The 17,169-nt window shown below is 46.6% G+C and overlaps 1 protein-coding gene across 2 annotated transcripts in view; it reads right to left on the reverse strand.

The window, feature by feature from the left end:
* Window positions 1-16,360, reverse strand: part of LOC137327803 (zinc transporter ZIP13-like) — a 61,523-nt gene extending 45,163 nt beyond the window's left edge. Inside the window, exons 1-4 of one of the 2 annotated variants that reach the window (XM_067993614.1) lie at window positions 15,992-16,360; window positions 6,071-6,161; window positions 3,813-4,174; window positions 2,399-2,512 (exon numbers count right to left, since the gene is read on the reverse strand). In XM_067993614.1, coding sequence (XP_067849715.1) covers window positions 2,399-2,512; window positions 3,813-4,134 — 436 coding nt within the window. In that variant the 5' untranslated portion in view covers window positions 4,135-4,174; window positions 6,071-6,161; window positions 15,992-16,360. The remainder of the gene's footprint in view (window positions 1-2,398; window positions 2,513-3,812; window positions 4,175-6,070; window positions 6,162-15,991) is intronic. The other variant, XM_067993613.1, reaches the window with a different exon arrangement.
* Window positions 16,361-17,169: the final 809 nt, after the last annotated feature.

A 17,169-nucleotide genomic window follows, 5' to 3' on the forward strand; every position in this document is an offset into this window, starting at 1 on the left:
CTATATGAAAGTTAAAATCCCTCATTAAAACCACTCTGCCTTTGCTACATGCTTGTCTAACTTCTGCATTTATACATTCTGCTACTTCACAGCTGCTACCAGGGGGCCTATACACAACTCCAACTACAGTCTTAAATCCTTTTCTATTTCTTAATTCTACTCATAAAGTCTCCACTGCCTGCTACGCCTCTAATCATTGAATTAATCTCATCCTTAAATCACTAAGTCTACTCCTCCCCCTCTACCAGTTTCCTTATCCTTCCTGTAGACCTTGTAACCTGGTATATTCAATTCCCAGTGCTGACCGTCTTGCAGTCATTTCTCAGTAATGGCTACCATGTTGTACCCTCTAAGTTGAATTTGCGCCTGCAATTCATTCAATTTGTTTCTTATACTCCATGCTTTTGTATAAAGAATGTTTATTTGGGCCACACACCTTAATGTGTCCTTCTACATTGTTCTCACTCATCTTATTTCTCTCTCCTGATTTAATCTTTTACATCTTTTCATTTTCCCTTTACCTGTAGTTCCTAAAGCATAATCTGACTATTACTCCACTCATTTCCTTTTTTGTTTCTTTTAAAATTATTTATACTACCTTTTCCAACTGAGCCCCTCCCCCCCCACATTTACTAGTTTAAAGTCCTTGTGACCATCTTATTTATCCTTTCCGCTAGGACCCTGGTCCCAGCCCAGTTCAGTGGTACAGTTCCTTCCTGTCCCAGTACTGGTGCCAGTGTCCCGTGAAATGGAACCCCCTCTTTCCCACACCACTGCTTCAACCACGTGTTCACCTCCCTAAATATCAAAAAAAGAGTTGTGGCCCTAATACCAACTGCTGTATTCTTCCCTTCAGTCTGATAAACAACCAATCACTACACTCTGCTTTCTGTCTCTTAGCCAATTTTGTATCCACGCTGCTACTGCCACTTTAATCCCATGAGCTTCGATTCTGCTAACAAATCTATCATGCGGCACTTTATCGAATGCCTTTTCAAAGTCCATTTACACAATCTTCATCAACCCTCTCTTATTTTATCGAAGAACTCAATCAAAGACAAATAGTGTCTGATAACCTTTACAAATCCATGTTGGCTGTCATTTATGAACCCATGTTCTTCCAGTGACAAATTAATTTTGTCCCAGATTATGGTCCCTAGAAAATTCCCCACCACCGACGTTAGGCTGACTGACCTGTAGTTACCAGGTTTACCCCTCTCCCTTTTTTTTTGAACAGACATGTAACATTTGCAACTCATACTACTCCTGAGGAGCAGGAAGAACTCCCAACTCCTCTTCACCAACCATTTTCTCTGGATGTCCTCCACTTGGACATCAAATGAGTGTAAATCATGAACTTCTCTTTCAAAATCAAGCTGCCTATCCTCTTCCTCACTGCCTATCCTATTCCTCTTTCCAGTTTCTTTGCCTCCCAACCCGCAATAATCCAAGGTTTCTCCTCTATTCCCCACCCCCCCAGCTCTCAACTTTTCTACAAAGCTCAAAATCTGCTCCCTCAAGCCGCCCCCCCCCCACCCCAGCTCCTGGCCAACCAACTTCCTCCCTTCAGCTCCATGTTCACCGACATCATGAAATCATCACAGTTTTTGGCATTGGCCCCACTGCCTTCAAAAATACCTTTAACAACCCCCCTCCTAAAATGAACACCCTCAACTTCTTCTCTCCAGAGACCTTCCCATTTCTATATTTTCCTTTTCCCCTCCCAAAGAGCTGCAGCATATTACTGTCAAGCAACCACACTGCCACTTTTCTGTTTGTGATCCTTGCACCATAACCACATGGCCAAGGCAACACTGGTCAAAGTCACCAATTACATGACCATGGCTTGTTTGCTTCTCATCAATCGCTCTGCTGCCTTCAACACTGTTGATTCTGCAATCCAGCTCTGTGGCACTGCTTTCTCCTGGTTACATTTATTTCTTAAAATACATTTAGATATCTTCCAAAAGTTTATCTGCCCATGCCCACAAGGTCATCTCGGGTGTAACTTGGGGCTCTATCCTCAGTCCCCTCATTTTTATCATTTACATGCTACCCTTCAGCGATAATCGGGAAGCGCAGGGTCATCTTCCATATCTACACCGACAACATCCTCCATCCCCTTCCTCCATCGATCCCCAGGCTGTTGCTATGCTCTCCAACTACCTGAGTGGTATTAAGAATGTGTCAAGATTTCCTCCAGCTTAATGTCAGCAAAACCAAAGCCACCTTCTTTGTCTCCTGAGCACCTTTGCAGCTGTGGCCTCGACTCCATCAAGCTCCCCCGCCGCCATTTTGGGCTGCCCACTTTTCTCCTTAGCCCTATAACATCTTTGAGGGATGCTATAGAAATGCAAATTGTTCTCAGTTGTACAGCCCATCTCAGTCTAGTCCTTACCTGGGTTACTGTTGCAGGTGTAGGCCCATGCCTCAGGTAATAGGTGCAGGAAGACATCTCCGAGCAGCCCACCAATGGCGAAACTCAACAACCGTTTCAAACGTTGGGACCCGTCTTCAACAGTAGAAAAAGAAAAACACAGAAGTCAAGCTCTGTCCATCAACGGTACAAACATTAATTGCCAAGGGCAACCATGAGTTCACTGGAACGTTTGTGTTGCTATGTTAGTCAGGTGTCTGAATGTCAATGCACCTCAGACACACAACCTATTATTAGTAACTGACTGAGGTGTGGCAGTAACAATCACCTGGCAGCAGCAAGGTGGATCAATGAGCTAACCCGATGGAACTCAGTTCAGCTGCATTGTACTATTAAAAGTAACAGACACTAAATCCTGTGCCATTACAACCAGCAAATCTTTATGGATTAGGATTTAGAGCTCCCTGGAGACTTTCCATTTTCATTGCTTGATCAAGGTGCGCAGTTGTTCTCTCAACAGGAAGACTGCACCCTCTCCAAGTTCATTTGTCATCTTGTCCAGTTTATGAACCATCAATCTCCAGCATCTGTCATAGCTTCTTTGGGAGCAGTCTACCGTGGCTCTCCTTGTAGAGAAACACAACCTCCATTCAGTGCCTTTCCACAATAGTATGGCTGAGATCGGGAGCTCAATGTGTAAGATATCACAAGCACAAAACAACGTTCGTCATTCTGTGACACATCCTGCTGGGGCTTTGACTCACTGATCTCATCTCCTCTCCTCTCCTCTCCTACCCTACCCCACCCCCCCACAAAAGGCACAAACTGTTAACTGTATTGAAGAAACATTACATGGGCCTCCCATTTATACATAATTTTTCCTTGCCCACTTCACTCTTCTTTCCTAAGAGGTCAATCAGGCATGCAGGCACAACAATTTACAGCCACGTGGTTTTGTTTTGTGAGTCAGTGAAAACATTCTGGCAAGTTAACTAGTACTGGTTTTACAGCGCTACCCAGTCAAACAATAACAAGCTGCTTGATTGATCGGGAGAGCTAAGCACTGCCAAAGCCAGTTTTGGAGAGGGTCTTCAGCTCACAGCCAGTGCAGACCCCTCCCCATCAACATTTATATTATTGCAAGTGGCTATTTTATAAAGGAAGTTAACTGGAGCCCACCTACATACAGCGACTGACAGGGTTCATGCAGCTGCTAAAAAAGGCACACAAGTATGTTCCCGGTGACTGAATGATTCTTTACCTGCCAGGAAACTACCAAGCCTTCTAACCCCATCCAACAATGGGCCTGAATCCAAAACTATCCTGTGGATAACCATATTTTCTATTGCAACACACTGCAGCCTCACTAGGTGAAACAATGATTGGTAATCAACTATACATTTATCCCTCTTCACCAGAGTCTGTATAACTTTACCTTTAGATTTCAGTGCTGCCCCAACCTCAATTGGGATGACGAGAAGAGGAAAGACGCCACTGAGTCCAACCATCACCGAGCCAATCAAAGAGCAGATCCAGGCATCGACACGCTCTCCAGTGAACAGTTCTGACCATGACCGGAGCTCAAACACATTTTCGGGGCACCATCTATGCCCCCCGATGGCAGCCTGTGCAGCTGCTGCCTTTCGGGCCAGCTTCTTGGCATTGGCTCTGTGGATATCTGCACTGGACAGCGACGGAAACAAACCACAAACACAAAAGACGACAACAAGAGCCCAGAGTCGTTTTTGTCCCACCATCCTGATCCCAGGCTGGGGTGGACCAGCATGGGTCCATTCACTGCAAAACAAACAGAGAAACGGTGATCTAAAAGGAGCACAGCGGGAGGGAGATGGTGGTCGCAAGGGGCACCAGTTCAGCAAGTTACTTCATACCTTGAATTTTTCCAAATCAAAGCCATGTTTAGAAGAGGATTGCAGCCTGTTAGGACAGATGAGGTTATCAAAAATTTCAGTGAGTCCTGTCCTGCTCAATAAGGGTGGTGGAAAGGAAAGATACAATGGCACCTATCATCCGAATGCTGAGCATTACTGCAACCATGTTCTGGGTTACTGAGGTTGTTTATTAGAAACTTTTTAACTCACATTTTTAAAAGGTGTATACGTGCACCCTTCCAAGCATATCAGAGACAGCAATGTATGGTCAATCTGCAACCCAGGAACTTGTCCATGATGCATTTCAACTAATCACTGCACTTTTTCACCATATCGATAGATGAATGACTGCTGCTGACTGACTAGCCTTTCCCCTTCATATCACTCATAGAATTAGTACAGGATGCCATCCGCTTGTTGCAGACCTTCTGTTTTGTACCATTTACCTTCAAAGTCAATACTTAACCCCAGGGGCAATTGAGTTTCCTCACAAAATTCCACAAAACAGAGCTCATTTAAACCTTCTTCATGCCATTTGCCGATTTTTTCACCACGTGAGTTCATGGTGGCCCTCTGGTATCACATCCAAACGGCCCTCCATGTATGAGCTGTGACTGAGTGTCACCAAGCTATTCAACTGTGCAGCAGCAGAGCTAAGCCTGATCCTATCCCGCTTACAAAATGGGCCATGGGATAGTGATCAGGAATGGCAATCTGGCTTTGTTGTTCCTCTCTAACTCAGGGGTGCTGAAAGCATTAGCACACTCCTACTGCCAGTCTGGTTGAGATCAGCTAACTATTCAAAGTTTGGCCCTGCCTGGGTGGTATGGTCCCAGCTAAGGAATGGATAAACTTACTGAGGCATGGCCGGTGGGAGGAGGGGAGGGGGAGGGAAGGGGTTAGATCTAGAGCTAAACTGTTTTTTAAAACCGAATCACAGTAGATGTGTAGATTTAAGAGAAGCTAGGAATGCTGAAAATCTAAAATAAAAACAGAAAATGCTGGAATCCAGTTCAGTAAGGGTGGGAGAAAAGAAAGATGCACAACAGGTCAGCCAGCTCGACAGAAGAAAAGGAGATTAATGTTTTGGGGGGAGATCCTTTATCTGATGAAGGTCTAGTTGAAGTATTAGCCTATCATTCTCTCTCAGTTGCTAACAGGCCTGATGTGCATGTTTCTATTTTAATTTTCTACTGTACGAATCATACATAAGAGAGTTCAAAACAAAGGGACACTAACTCAGTCATTTAGCAGTGTGTGAGATCAATAATAGAGGGCAAAAGCGTGCCATTCAGATCATTCCAGTTCAGCTATGTAGAAAACCCTGCAGGCCCTCTCATCACCGCTGTTAGTGATTCCAGGGTATTTAACCTCTACTACCCTACCTGAAAGTCCATTCCATATTCTGTGAAGAACTTCCTGATGTTAATTTTAGATTTACTTTTCGTCAGTTTGAACCTCTGCTCCCCTCCATTGTCCTCCTCGAATCATCACAAGAGTGCATGACATTTAAAGGCAGATGAAAGTCATAAAAAACATAAGATCTGAAGCAATTGTGCACAGCTGGGACATAAAACCGCAGAGCTACAATTTCCACTCGCTATATTCTGGAGGCATTTTAGAATTCTCTGCAAATCTGTTTATGCACTGAGGCTTAGAATACTTCAAATCAGCTGGGTTATTACAGGATTAATAGACTTGTCCAGAGATGACTGGACTTTACAAGTATTCAGAATTATTGGAATTTTGACCAGTGAACCACATGCCTACACTTTCATAAATATTTCAGTAACCGCCCCACCTCCTCTTGTCTTCTTTGCAAGATGTTTTTGCTGAGGTCCCAAAGAATATTTCCAATTTTGTTCTTGGCAGACTGCTAGCACGATCAAGATCTGTCGAGAACAAAAATATATATTTGAAGAATTCTTTTTTTTTAAAAAAGAGACAATTCCAAATAAGCAGCTGTTCTCCTGCTCTGGCTGTCACCATTTTGTACAAGGATGAGGATAAACAGCTGCTTTTTGTGCGTTCCAAAACCACTTGCATACTCATTTCTCACACAGCAACTATGAACTCCAAAACATGGCGGTACACTTTCTGGCATATTGACAGTATTTGGCATACTTTGCATCAACACAAATTATGAGACAGCAAAGTCCTGTCCTGTCCTGCAGCAGTTTAGAGATTAGATTCAACTCCTCTCTTCATTCAAACACGCACTGCCACTGAAAATATTTGCAGATAGTTGCAGCCTTCTCTCTACGATGCCCTTCACTTGACATGCCCTCAGGGCAGGAACTAACACTAGCGATACTTCACAGATCATTGACATGGCTTTAGGTATATGATTAATAGGCAGTCACCCTATGCCCCCAGCACTTTCTAAGCACACCTGCCTGATCCTTCCTTCCACACATTCTTTTTCACTAAGGATTTTACACCATACTTATAAGGTGAAGTTGTGGGGCTTTTAAAAAAAAAGTTAACATGCCTGTGATCTTCTCAATTTAAAATTCTCATCTTGTGTTCAAATCTCTCCATGGCGTCACCCTTGCCCATCTTCATAGCTCAACCACCACGACAACCACCCCACTCCCTGACTCATCACTACTCTGACTTTAGCCACTCATGCATCCCCTCCCTCATTCGTCCCATCATTGAAAGCCATGAATTCAGCCACCTAGCACTATGTTTCGGAATGTCCTCCCTAAACCCCCACTAACCTCTCCTCCTTTAAGACCCTCCTCAAAACCCACATCTCTGACAAAGCTTTTGGTCAACCCTCCCTAGTATCTCCTGTCTCTGTGAAGTCCTTGGGACACTTTTTATGTTAAAGATGCAATACAAATGCAAGTTGCTGCTGTTGGGAGAAGATCTGTACAAGCTAGCAATTGAAACAAATACCATATTAGTGGCTTGTGCAGCAGGATGAGGACGCAGCCCACCTACAGTGTAAAATAAGGTGGCTACGAAAGGCAATTTGTTTTCCCAACAGCAGCATGGGGGAAGAAAATGCTTCCCCATACAAGTACACTTTTTAGCAGAGGTGATGGATAGAGATCAGGAACAGGAACTATGCAGAGTGCCTCCTTCCTTGCAGAGAAACAGGTAGGGCTTTGCCAGTCACTCAACTGCCTTCAGCTAACTCAGTTCACGCAAGGGATTGATCCAGACATTTTCTGATCTGTTTGACCATACTGCTCTCCACTTGCTGTAACGTGCGAGGCTCGGACCTGCCGGTCGCTTGTCATTTTAATTCCCGTCCCACTTCCACTCTGACCTCGGCCTCTCACACTGTTCCATTGAAGCTCAACGGAAGCTAGAGGAACAGCACCTCATCTTTCGATTAGGCACTTTACTACCTTCCGGACTCAACATTGATTTCAATAACTTCAGATCATAACCACTGCTCCCATTTTTTTTGGACAGCAGGTGCTGGTAATGGTTCTGATGTTGTCATTTACAGCTCCTATAGACACACCTATTGTTTCTTTACTTGTCCCATTACCACCATCATCCCTTTTGTCATTTAATCACTCCTGCCCTCCATCCTATCAGACACCTTCCCTTTTGTCTTTCCTCCCCTCCCTCCCCATTTGCCTGGCTCTGTATTTGCTTAAAAACTGTTAAAGCTTTAACTTCTTCCAGTTCTGACGAAAGGTCATCAACCTGAAAAGTTAACTCTGTTTCTCTCTCCATAGATGCTGCCCGACTTGCTGAATATTTACAGCATTTTCTGTTTTTACTCTATTTAATGTGTATGGCTCAGTACGGCGCACTCCACATATTACAGTCTGTATGGCTCAGTACAGCGCATTGCACACATTAGCCTCAAAAGCAAAATACTGCAGATGCTGGAAATCTGAAATAAACACAGAAAATGCTGGAAACACTCAGCAAGTCAGGCAGTATCTGTGGAAAATGAAACAAGAGTTAACGTTCAGGTTGATAACCCTTTGTCAGAATTGGAAGAAGCTGAAGATTAAACAGTTTTTAATGAAAGTACAGAGCCAGGGAAAGTGGGGAGGTAAGAACAAAAGGGAAGGTCTCTGATAGGATGGAGGGCAGGAGTGATTAAATGACAAAAGGGATGATGGTGCAAGGCAAGGAGGGTGGTAATGGGACAAGTAAAGAAACAAAAGATGGGTCCAGATGAACTGTAAATGGCAACATCAGAACCATTACCAGCACCTGCTGCCCGAAAAAAATAGGAGCAGTGGTTATAATCTGAAGTTTTTGAAATCAATGTTGAGTCCAGAAGGTTTTGAAGTGTCTAATCAAAGGATAAGGTCCTGTTCCTCGAGCTTCCGTTGAACTTCATTGGAACAATGTAAGATACCAAGGACAGAGAGGTCGGAGTGGGAGTGGGACAGGGAATTAAAAGTGGGCCGGTCAGAGTCATGCTTGCCACCTGAGCGGAAGCATTCAGCAAAGCGACCACCCAATTCGTGTTTGGTCTCCCCAATGTAGGGGAGACCGCATTGTGAGCAGCGAATACAGTGTACTAAATTGAAAGAAGTACAAGTAAATCACTGTTTCACTTGGAAGGAGTGTTTGGGGGTCTGGACGGTGGGAAGGGAGGAGGTGAAAGGGCAGGTGTTGCATCTCCTGCACTCACACGGGAAGGTGCTGTGGGAACGAGAGTGGAAGTTGCAGGTGATGGAAGAGTGGATCAGGGTGTCGCGGAGGGAACGGTCCCTTTGGAATGGTGAACGGGGAGGGGAAGATGTGGTGGCACTGCGCTGGATCTGGGCTTATAGTAGATATTGGTTGACAGCCTATCCCCAGAAATGGAGATAGAGAAGTTGAGGGAAGGAAGAGTGGGAGATGGACCATCTGAAGGTGAAGGAAAGGTGGAAATTCAGACCAACATCCGCAACTCTTAGCATCATAGAAAGTTACGGCACAGAAGGCGGCCATTCGGCTCATCGTGTCTGTGCCGGCCGAAAGAGCTATCCAGCTTAATCCCACTTTCCAGCACTTGGTCCGTAGCCCTGTAGGTTACAGCACTTCAGGTGCACATCCAAGTACTTTTTAAATGAGTTGAGGGTTTCTGCCTCTACCACCCTTCCAGGCAGTGAGTTCCAGACCCCTAGCGCCCTCTGGGTGAAAAAATCTCTCCTCAGCTCCCCACTAATCCTTCTACCAATTACTTTAAATCTATGCCCCCTGGTCACTGACCCCTCTGCTCAGGGAAATAGGTCCTCCCTATCCTAATCCCATCATAATTTTATATACCTAAATTAAATCTCCCCTCAGCCTCCTTTGTTCCAAAGAAAACAACCCCAGCCTATCCGATCTTTCCTCATAGCTAAAATTCTTCAGCCCTGGCAACATCCTCGTAAATCTCCTCTGTACCCTCTCTAGTGCAATCGCATCTTTCCTGTAATGTGGTGACTAGAAACGTAAGCAGTACTCAAGCTGTGGCCTAATCAATGTTTTATACTGTTCGAGCATAACCTTCCTGCTCTTATATTCTATGCCTCAGCTAATAAAGGAAAGTATCCCGTACACCTTTTTAACCACCTTATCTACCTGTCCTGCTGCCTTCAGGGATATGTGGATATACACTCCAAGGTCCCTTTGTTCCTCTACACCTCTCAGTATCCTCCCATTTATTGTGTACTCCATTGCCTTGTTTGCCCTCCCCAAATGCATTACCTCACACTTCTCTGGATTGAATTCCATTTGCCATTTTTCCACCCACCTGACCAGTCCATTGATATCTTCCTGCAGTCTACAGCTTTCCTCCTCACTATAAGCCACACAGCCAATTTTTGTATCATCTGCAAACTTCTTGATCAAGCCCCCCCACATTCAAGTCCAAATCAATTATACCACAAAAAAGCAAGGGACCTAGTACTGAGCCTTGCGGGACCCCACTGAAAACAGCCTTCCAGTTGCAAAAACACCCGTCGACCATTACCCTTTGCTTCCTGCCACTGGGCCAATTTTGGATCCAACTTGCCACTTTCCCTGGGATCCCATGGGATTTTACTTTCTTGACCAGTCTGCCACGTGGGACCTTGTCAAAAGCCTTGCTAAAATCCATGTATACTACATCAAACGCGTTACCCTCATCGACCCTCCTTGTTACCTGCTCAAAAAATGCGATCAAATTAGTCAGACACGACCTTCCCTTAACAAATCCATGCTGACTGCCCTTGATTAACCTGTGCCTTTCTAAATGACGATTTATGCTGTCCCTCAGAATTGTTTCCAATAATTTGCCCACCACCGAGGTTAGACTGACAGGCCTATAATTACTCGGTCTATCCCTTTCTCCCTTTTTAAACAACGGTACTTTAGCAGTCCTCCAATCCTCCGGCACCACGCCTGTAGCCAGGGAGGATTGGAAAATGATGGTCAGAGCCTCCGCTATTTCCTCCCTTGCTTCTCTTAACAGCTGGGATACAATTCATCTGGGCCTGGCGATTTATCTACTTTCAAAGATGCTAATCCCCTTGATACTTCCTCTCTATCTGTGTTTATCCCATTCAATATTTCACACTCCTCCTCCTCCTCCTCCTCAACTACAATCTCTGCATCATCCCCCTCTTTTGTGAAGCAAAGTATTCATTAAGAACCATACCCGCATTTTGCATCTCCACACATAGGTTACCTTTTTGGTCTCTAGTAAGCCCTACTCTTTCCTTAGTTATCCTCTTGCTCTTTATGTATTTATAAAACATTCTTGGGTTTTCCTTGATTTTACTTGCCAGTATTTTTTCACGCTCTCTCTTTGCTTTCCTAATTTCCTTTTAATTTCCTACCTGCACTTCCTATACTCCTGTAGGCTTTCTGCAGTATTGAGCTCTTGGTGTCTGATATGAGCTTCCCTTTTTTGCCTTATCTTACCTTGTATGCTCCTTGTCATCCGGGGGCTCTAGATTTGGCAGTCCCACCCTTTTTCTTCGTGGGAAGATGTTTACTGTGAACCCCTTGAATGCCTTCCACTGCTCTGACACTGATTTACCTTCAAGTAGCTGTTTCCAGTTTTGCTAAATCACTTCTCAGCTTAGTAAAATTGGCCTTTCCCCAATTGAGAACTTTTACTCCTGTTCTATCTCTGTCCTTTTCCATTACTATGCTAAAATCTAACTGAATTATGATCACTACCACTGATACTCCTTCCACCTGTCCAGCTTCATAGGAACACAGGAACAGGAGTAGGCATTTCAGCCCCTCGTGCATGCTCCCATTTGATAAGATCATGGCTGATCTGTGATCTAATTCCATATACCTGCCTTTGGCCCATATCCCTTAATACCTTTGGTTGCCAAAAAGCTATCTATCTCAGATTTAAATTTAGCAATTGAGTATCAATTGTCGTTTGCGGAAGAGAGTTCCAAACTTCTACACCATTTGTGTGTAGAAATGTTTTCTAATCTCACTCCTGAAACGTCTGGCTCTAATTTTTAAGACTGTGCCCCCTACTCCCAGAATCCCCAACCAGTGGAAATAGTTTCTCTCTATCCACCCTATCTGTTCCCCTTAATATCTTATAAACTTTGATCAGATCACCCCTTAACCTTCGAAACTCCAGAGAATACAACCCCAATCTCGCCTCGTAACTTAGCCCTTGAAGTCCAGGTATCATTCTAGTAAACCTACGCTGCACTCCCTCCAAGGCCAATATGTCCTTCCGAACTGCTCACAGTATTCCAGGTGCGGTCTAACCAGGGTTTTGTATAGCTTATTCCCTAAAACTAAATCCAGAACTGCCCCCTCCCTTGTTGGGTTTGCTATGTAATGGCTAAAAAAGTTCTCCTGAATGCAATTTAAGAATTCTGCGCCCGCTACACCTTTTGCACTGATTGTATCCCAGTTAATATTAGTAGAGGATTTCAACTATCCTATTACTGCCCTATTGTTTTTGCACTTCAGAAATTTGCCAATATATTTGCTCTTCCATCTCCCTCTGACTGTTTGGGGATCTATAGTACACTCCCAGCAGTGTGACTGCCCCTTTTTAACTCTTTACCTCGACATATATGGCCTCATGTGATGATCCTTTTAACATTTCATCCCTCCTCACAGCCGTAATTGTTTCTTTAACCAATTTTGACACCCCCTCTCCTTTTTTACACCTCTCTCTATCTCATCTGTAAACCCTGTAACCAGGAACGTTGAGCTACCATTCCTGCCCCTGTTTAAACCATGTTTCTGTAATAGCTAAGATATCGTACTTCCACGCGTCTATCTGTGCCCCTAGCTCATCTGCCTTATTCACTATACTCCTTGCATTGAGGTATATTCTATTAAGCACTGCCAAACTCCTTTGTTGTCTAGTTTCTAACCTTTGTTTCCTCTGCCTTCCAAACTCACTAATTTTCTGCCCTCCATTTCCAGTTCTGCTTCTCTCCCTTCTGAATCTACACTCAGGTTCCCATCCCCCTGCCAAATTAGTTTAGACCCTCCCCAACAGCACTAGCAAACCTACCCGCGGCGATATTCGTCCCAGCCCTATGGTGGTGCAACCTGTCTGGCTTTACAGGTCCCACCTCCCCCAGAACCGATCCCAATGCCCCAGGAATCTAAAGCCCTCCCCCTGCACCATCTCTCCAGCCACGCATTCATTTGCACTATCCTCCTATTTCTATACTCGTTAGCGTGTGGCACCAGGAGTAATCCGGAGATTACTACCTTTGGAGGTCGCGCTTATTAATCTCTCTCCTAACTCCCTAAAATCTGCCTGCAGGGCCTCATCCCTCTTTCTACCTATGTCTTTGGTACCGATATGGATCACGACCTCTAGCTGTTCATCCTCTCCCTCCAGAATGTTCTGCAGCTGCTCGGCAACATACCATCCTGGCATCACGTCTGGCCGCAGAAACGCCTATCTGTTCCCCTATCACTATTGCTCTCCTGACCTTTCTCCTCCCCACAGTACAGCTGAGCCACCCATGGTGCTGCGGACTTGGCTCGAGCTGCACTCCCCAGAGGAACCCTCTCCCCCACCAGTATTCAGAACTGAATACTGGTTAGAGAGCAAGATGCCTTCAGGGGACTCCTGCACTACCTGCCTGGTCCTCCTTGTTTGTCTGGCGGTCACCCAGTCCTTTGCCTACACTCTCTCAAGCTGTGAGGTAACCACCTCCTGAAACATGCTGTCCAAGAAACTCTCAGCCTTACGGATGCACTGCAGTGATGCCAGCTGTTGCTCAAGCTCTCAAATCCGGAGATCGAGCTCCTCCAGCTGACTACACTTGCTGCACCTGTGGTCGTCCAGGACACCAGAAGCGTCCTGAAGTTCCCACACGCACAGAACGTGCGTTCGACAGGTCTGAGCTGCCCTGCCTTGATTTATTATATTAACTAAATTTAACAAAAATAAACTTGAATACTTTTAAAAACAAAACTCACCAATCAGCTCCTTCCCTTGTGCTGACGTCACTTTAGTTATTTTTTTTCACCTCGCGCTCTGTGCGGTCTTCTCCTTTTATCGCAGCTCCGCGCGCTCCGCTCTCTCGCTCCTCCTTTTATTACTGATCCCACCCTCCATCACTTTAACAGTTTCAAGTTCTCCAGCCCTCACAATTTCCTTTTCACCATGGACATCCAGTCCCTCTACACCTTCTTCCCCCACCAGGACGGTTTGCAGGCCGTCCGCTTCTCCCTTGAGCGGAGGTCCAACCAGTCCCCATCCACTACCACCCTCCTCCACCTGGTCGAACATGTTCTTACGTTGAACAACTTCTCCTTTGACACCACTCACTTCCTCTAAATAAAAAGGTATTGTTATGGGAACCCGTATGGGTCCTAGCATTCCAAAGGGTCCGCTCCCTCAGTGACACCCTGGTCCATTCTTCAATCATCTTCAACACCCGCTCTTCTTCCCATGGCACCTTCCCGTGAGAGCGCAACACCTGCCCTTTCACCTCCTTCCTTCCCACCGTCCAGGTCCCAAAACACTCCTTCCAGGTGAAACAGCAATTTACTTCTACTTCTTTAAATTTAGTATACTGTACGTGCTGCTCACTGAGGAGACCAAACGCAGATTGGGCAATCGCTTTGCTGAACACCTCCGCTCAGTCCGCAAGCGTGACCCTGACCTACCGGTCGCTTGTCATTTTAATTCCCCATCCCACTTCCACCTCTCTGTCCTTGGCCTCTTACACTGTTCCAATGAAGCTCAAGGAACAGCACCTCATCTTTCGATTAGGCATTTTACTACCTTCCAGACTCAACACTGATTTCAATAACTTCAGATCATAACCATTGTTCCCATTTCTTCGAACAGCAAATGTTGGTAATGGTTCTGCTGTTGCCATTTACAGCTCCCCTAAACCCACCTTTTGTCCCATTACCACCCTCCTTGCCTTGCACCATCATTCCTTTTGTCTCCCCCACACCAACCCCCCCTTCCTCTCCCTCCCCCCAACCGTCCTCCCCTGGCTCTGTACTTGCTTAAAAAATGTTTAATCTTCAACATCTTCTCATTCGGACGAAAGGTCATCGACCTGAAACGTTAACTCTGTTTCTTTCTCCACAGATGCTGCCTGCCTTGCTGAGTATTTCCAGCATTTTCTGTTTTTATTCCTCGTATTAGTCTGTATGGCTCGGTATGGCACACTCCACATATTACAGTCTGTACGGCTCGGTATGGCACACTCCACATATTAGTCTGTACGGCTCCGTATGGCACACTCCACATATTACAGTCTGTACGGCTCCGTATGGCACACTCCACATATTAGTCTGTACGGCTCCGTATGGCACACTCCACATATTACAGTCTGTACGGCTCTGTATGGCACACTCCACATATTACAGTCTGTACGGCTCCGTATGGCACACTCCACATATTACAGTCTGTGAGGGCTCAGTACACTGCACTCCACATATTACAGTCGGTTCGGCTCAGTACACTGCATCCACATATTCCAGTCTGTGAGGGCTCAGTACACTGCACTCCACATATTACAGTCTGTGAGGGCTCAGTACACTGCACTCCACATATTACAGTCTGTGAGGGCTCAGTATACTGCACTCCACATATTACAGTCTGTGAGGGCTCAGTACACTGCACTCCACATATTAGTCTGTGAGGGCTCAGTATACTGCACTCCACATATTACAGTCTGTGAGGGCTCAGTATACTGCACTCCACATATTACAGTCTGTGAGGGCTCAGTATACTGCACTCCACATATTACAGTCTGTGAGGGCTCAGTATACTGCACTCCACATATTACAGTCTGTGAGGGCTCAGTACACTGCACTCCACATATTACAGTCTGTGAGGGCTCAGTACACTGCACTCCACATATTACAGTCTGTGAGGGCTCAGTACACTGCACTCCACATATTACAGTCTGTGAGGACTCAGTACACTGCACTCCACATATTACAGTCTGTGAGGACTCAGTACACTGCACTCCACATATTACAGTCTGTGAGGACTCAGTACAGTGCACTCCACATATTACAGACTACAGTCTATGTCACGGCTGTGGGGGTGAGGGCACCTTTTAGCTGTCCTGCCAAACTCTCACGGGGCGGGCGGTTATATTTTGGCTGGGGCTGGGATGATGGACGTGAATCTTTAACTTGGCTCGATGACTCACCGTTTGAATTCAGCACTGGGGGGGGGGGGGGGGGGGAAGAATGCAAAACTGCGAAAGAATGCGAGCTGAAGAGAAACTTCACAGAAACTTTGAGAGGTGGGGGGCTGCGCTCCCTGCGCCTGGAACCCCGCTTATCCACCCCGGGCACTCACCTCCGGGACCAGCAATCCTCCGCCCGGCCTGGCCAACTACTTCGCCGGCTGGACTTCGCGGTCAGCTTCCCTTCCACCAGACGGGAAAGGAGCAGCCACTGCTGCCGCCGAGCCCCTGGTTTTGACGCACTTCTGCTCCTGTTATCCTTCCCCAGTTTCCGTTCGGTCCTGGAGACCCAGCCGCCGCCACGTAGCCAGCGCAGAATGCTGGGCTCCAGCAGCAGGCAGGTGCGTGCACGCGCTCAACCCCGAGCCCGACACTGTGCGCGCGCGCTCAACCCCCGAGCCCGACACGGTGCACGCGCTCAACCCCGAGCCCGACACGGTGCACGCGCTCAACCCCGAGCCCGACACGGTGCGCGCGCGCGCGCTCGCTCGCTTTCTCCCTCCCAACCTCCAAACAGCGAAATGCCCGCAAGCCAGCCTGACACGTGACTCGACCACGCGTGCGCACGACCTAACCCAGCCGCACCGTTCTTTGCTTTCCCCCGCTGGGAACTTATCGCTGTTGCGCGTGCGTGTAACCGCGCCGCCGAGGGACGGGCAAGAGAGCTCACGTGCAATCTCGTGCTGCTTCCCTGGCCGGGCGGGCGGGCGCGCGCGCGCGCGCGGGGCGGTTTGAATTTAACGTCTGTTCCGAACGGCCGCTCCGCGTGCCTCCCTGCCTGTTGTCCTTCTTCGAATGCTTCCACGGCTGATTGCGAAACACCTCGCGCCCCTCAGCGGCTTGGCAGGTAACACGGAGTTGGGGGTGAGGGGTGGGTAGTGAGAGTCCAACACGGTGCCATCTGCAGACTGCGCTATTGATGTTTCGGCCAAACCCCAACCTTAACCCTCAGATAGTTCACAGAAACGGCAATGATCCCTGTGACACCCGGACAGTAAGGTTGGCAACTCTGATTGGAAGCAGTCCTGGAGGGTTGACCGCCTGACCTCTGCAACTGTTGCTGCCTTTTGATCATAGTAGCTACGGCACAGGAGGAGGCCATTCGGTCCATCGTGCCTGTGCCTGCTCTTTGAAAGAGCTATCCAATTAGTCTCATTCCCCTGCTCCTTCGCCCATAGCCCTGTAAATGTTTTCCCTTCAAATATTTATCCGATTCCCTTTTGAAAGCTATGATTGAATCTGCTTCCACCGCCCTTTCAGGCAGTGCATTCCAGACCATAACTCGCTGCGT

Source organism: Heptranchias perlo, chromosome 12 (genome assembly GCF_035084215.1).
Source record: "Heptranchias perlo isolate sHepPer1 chromosome 12, sHepPer1.hap1, whole genome shotgun sequence".
Taxonomy (NCBI): domain Eukaryota; kingdom Metazoa; phylum Chordata; class Chondrichthyes; order Hexanchiformes; family Hexanchidae; genus Heptranchias; species Heptranchias perlo.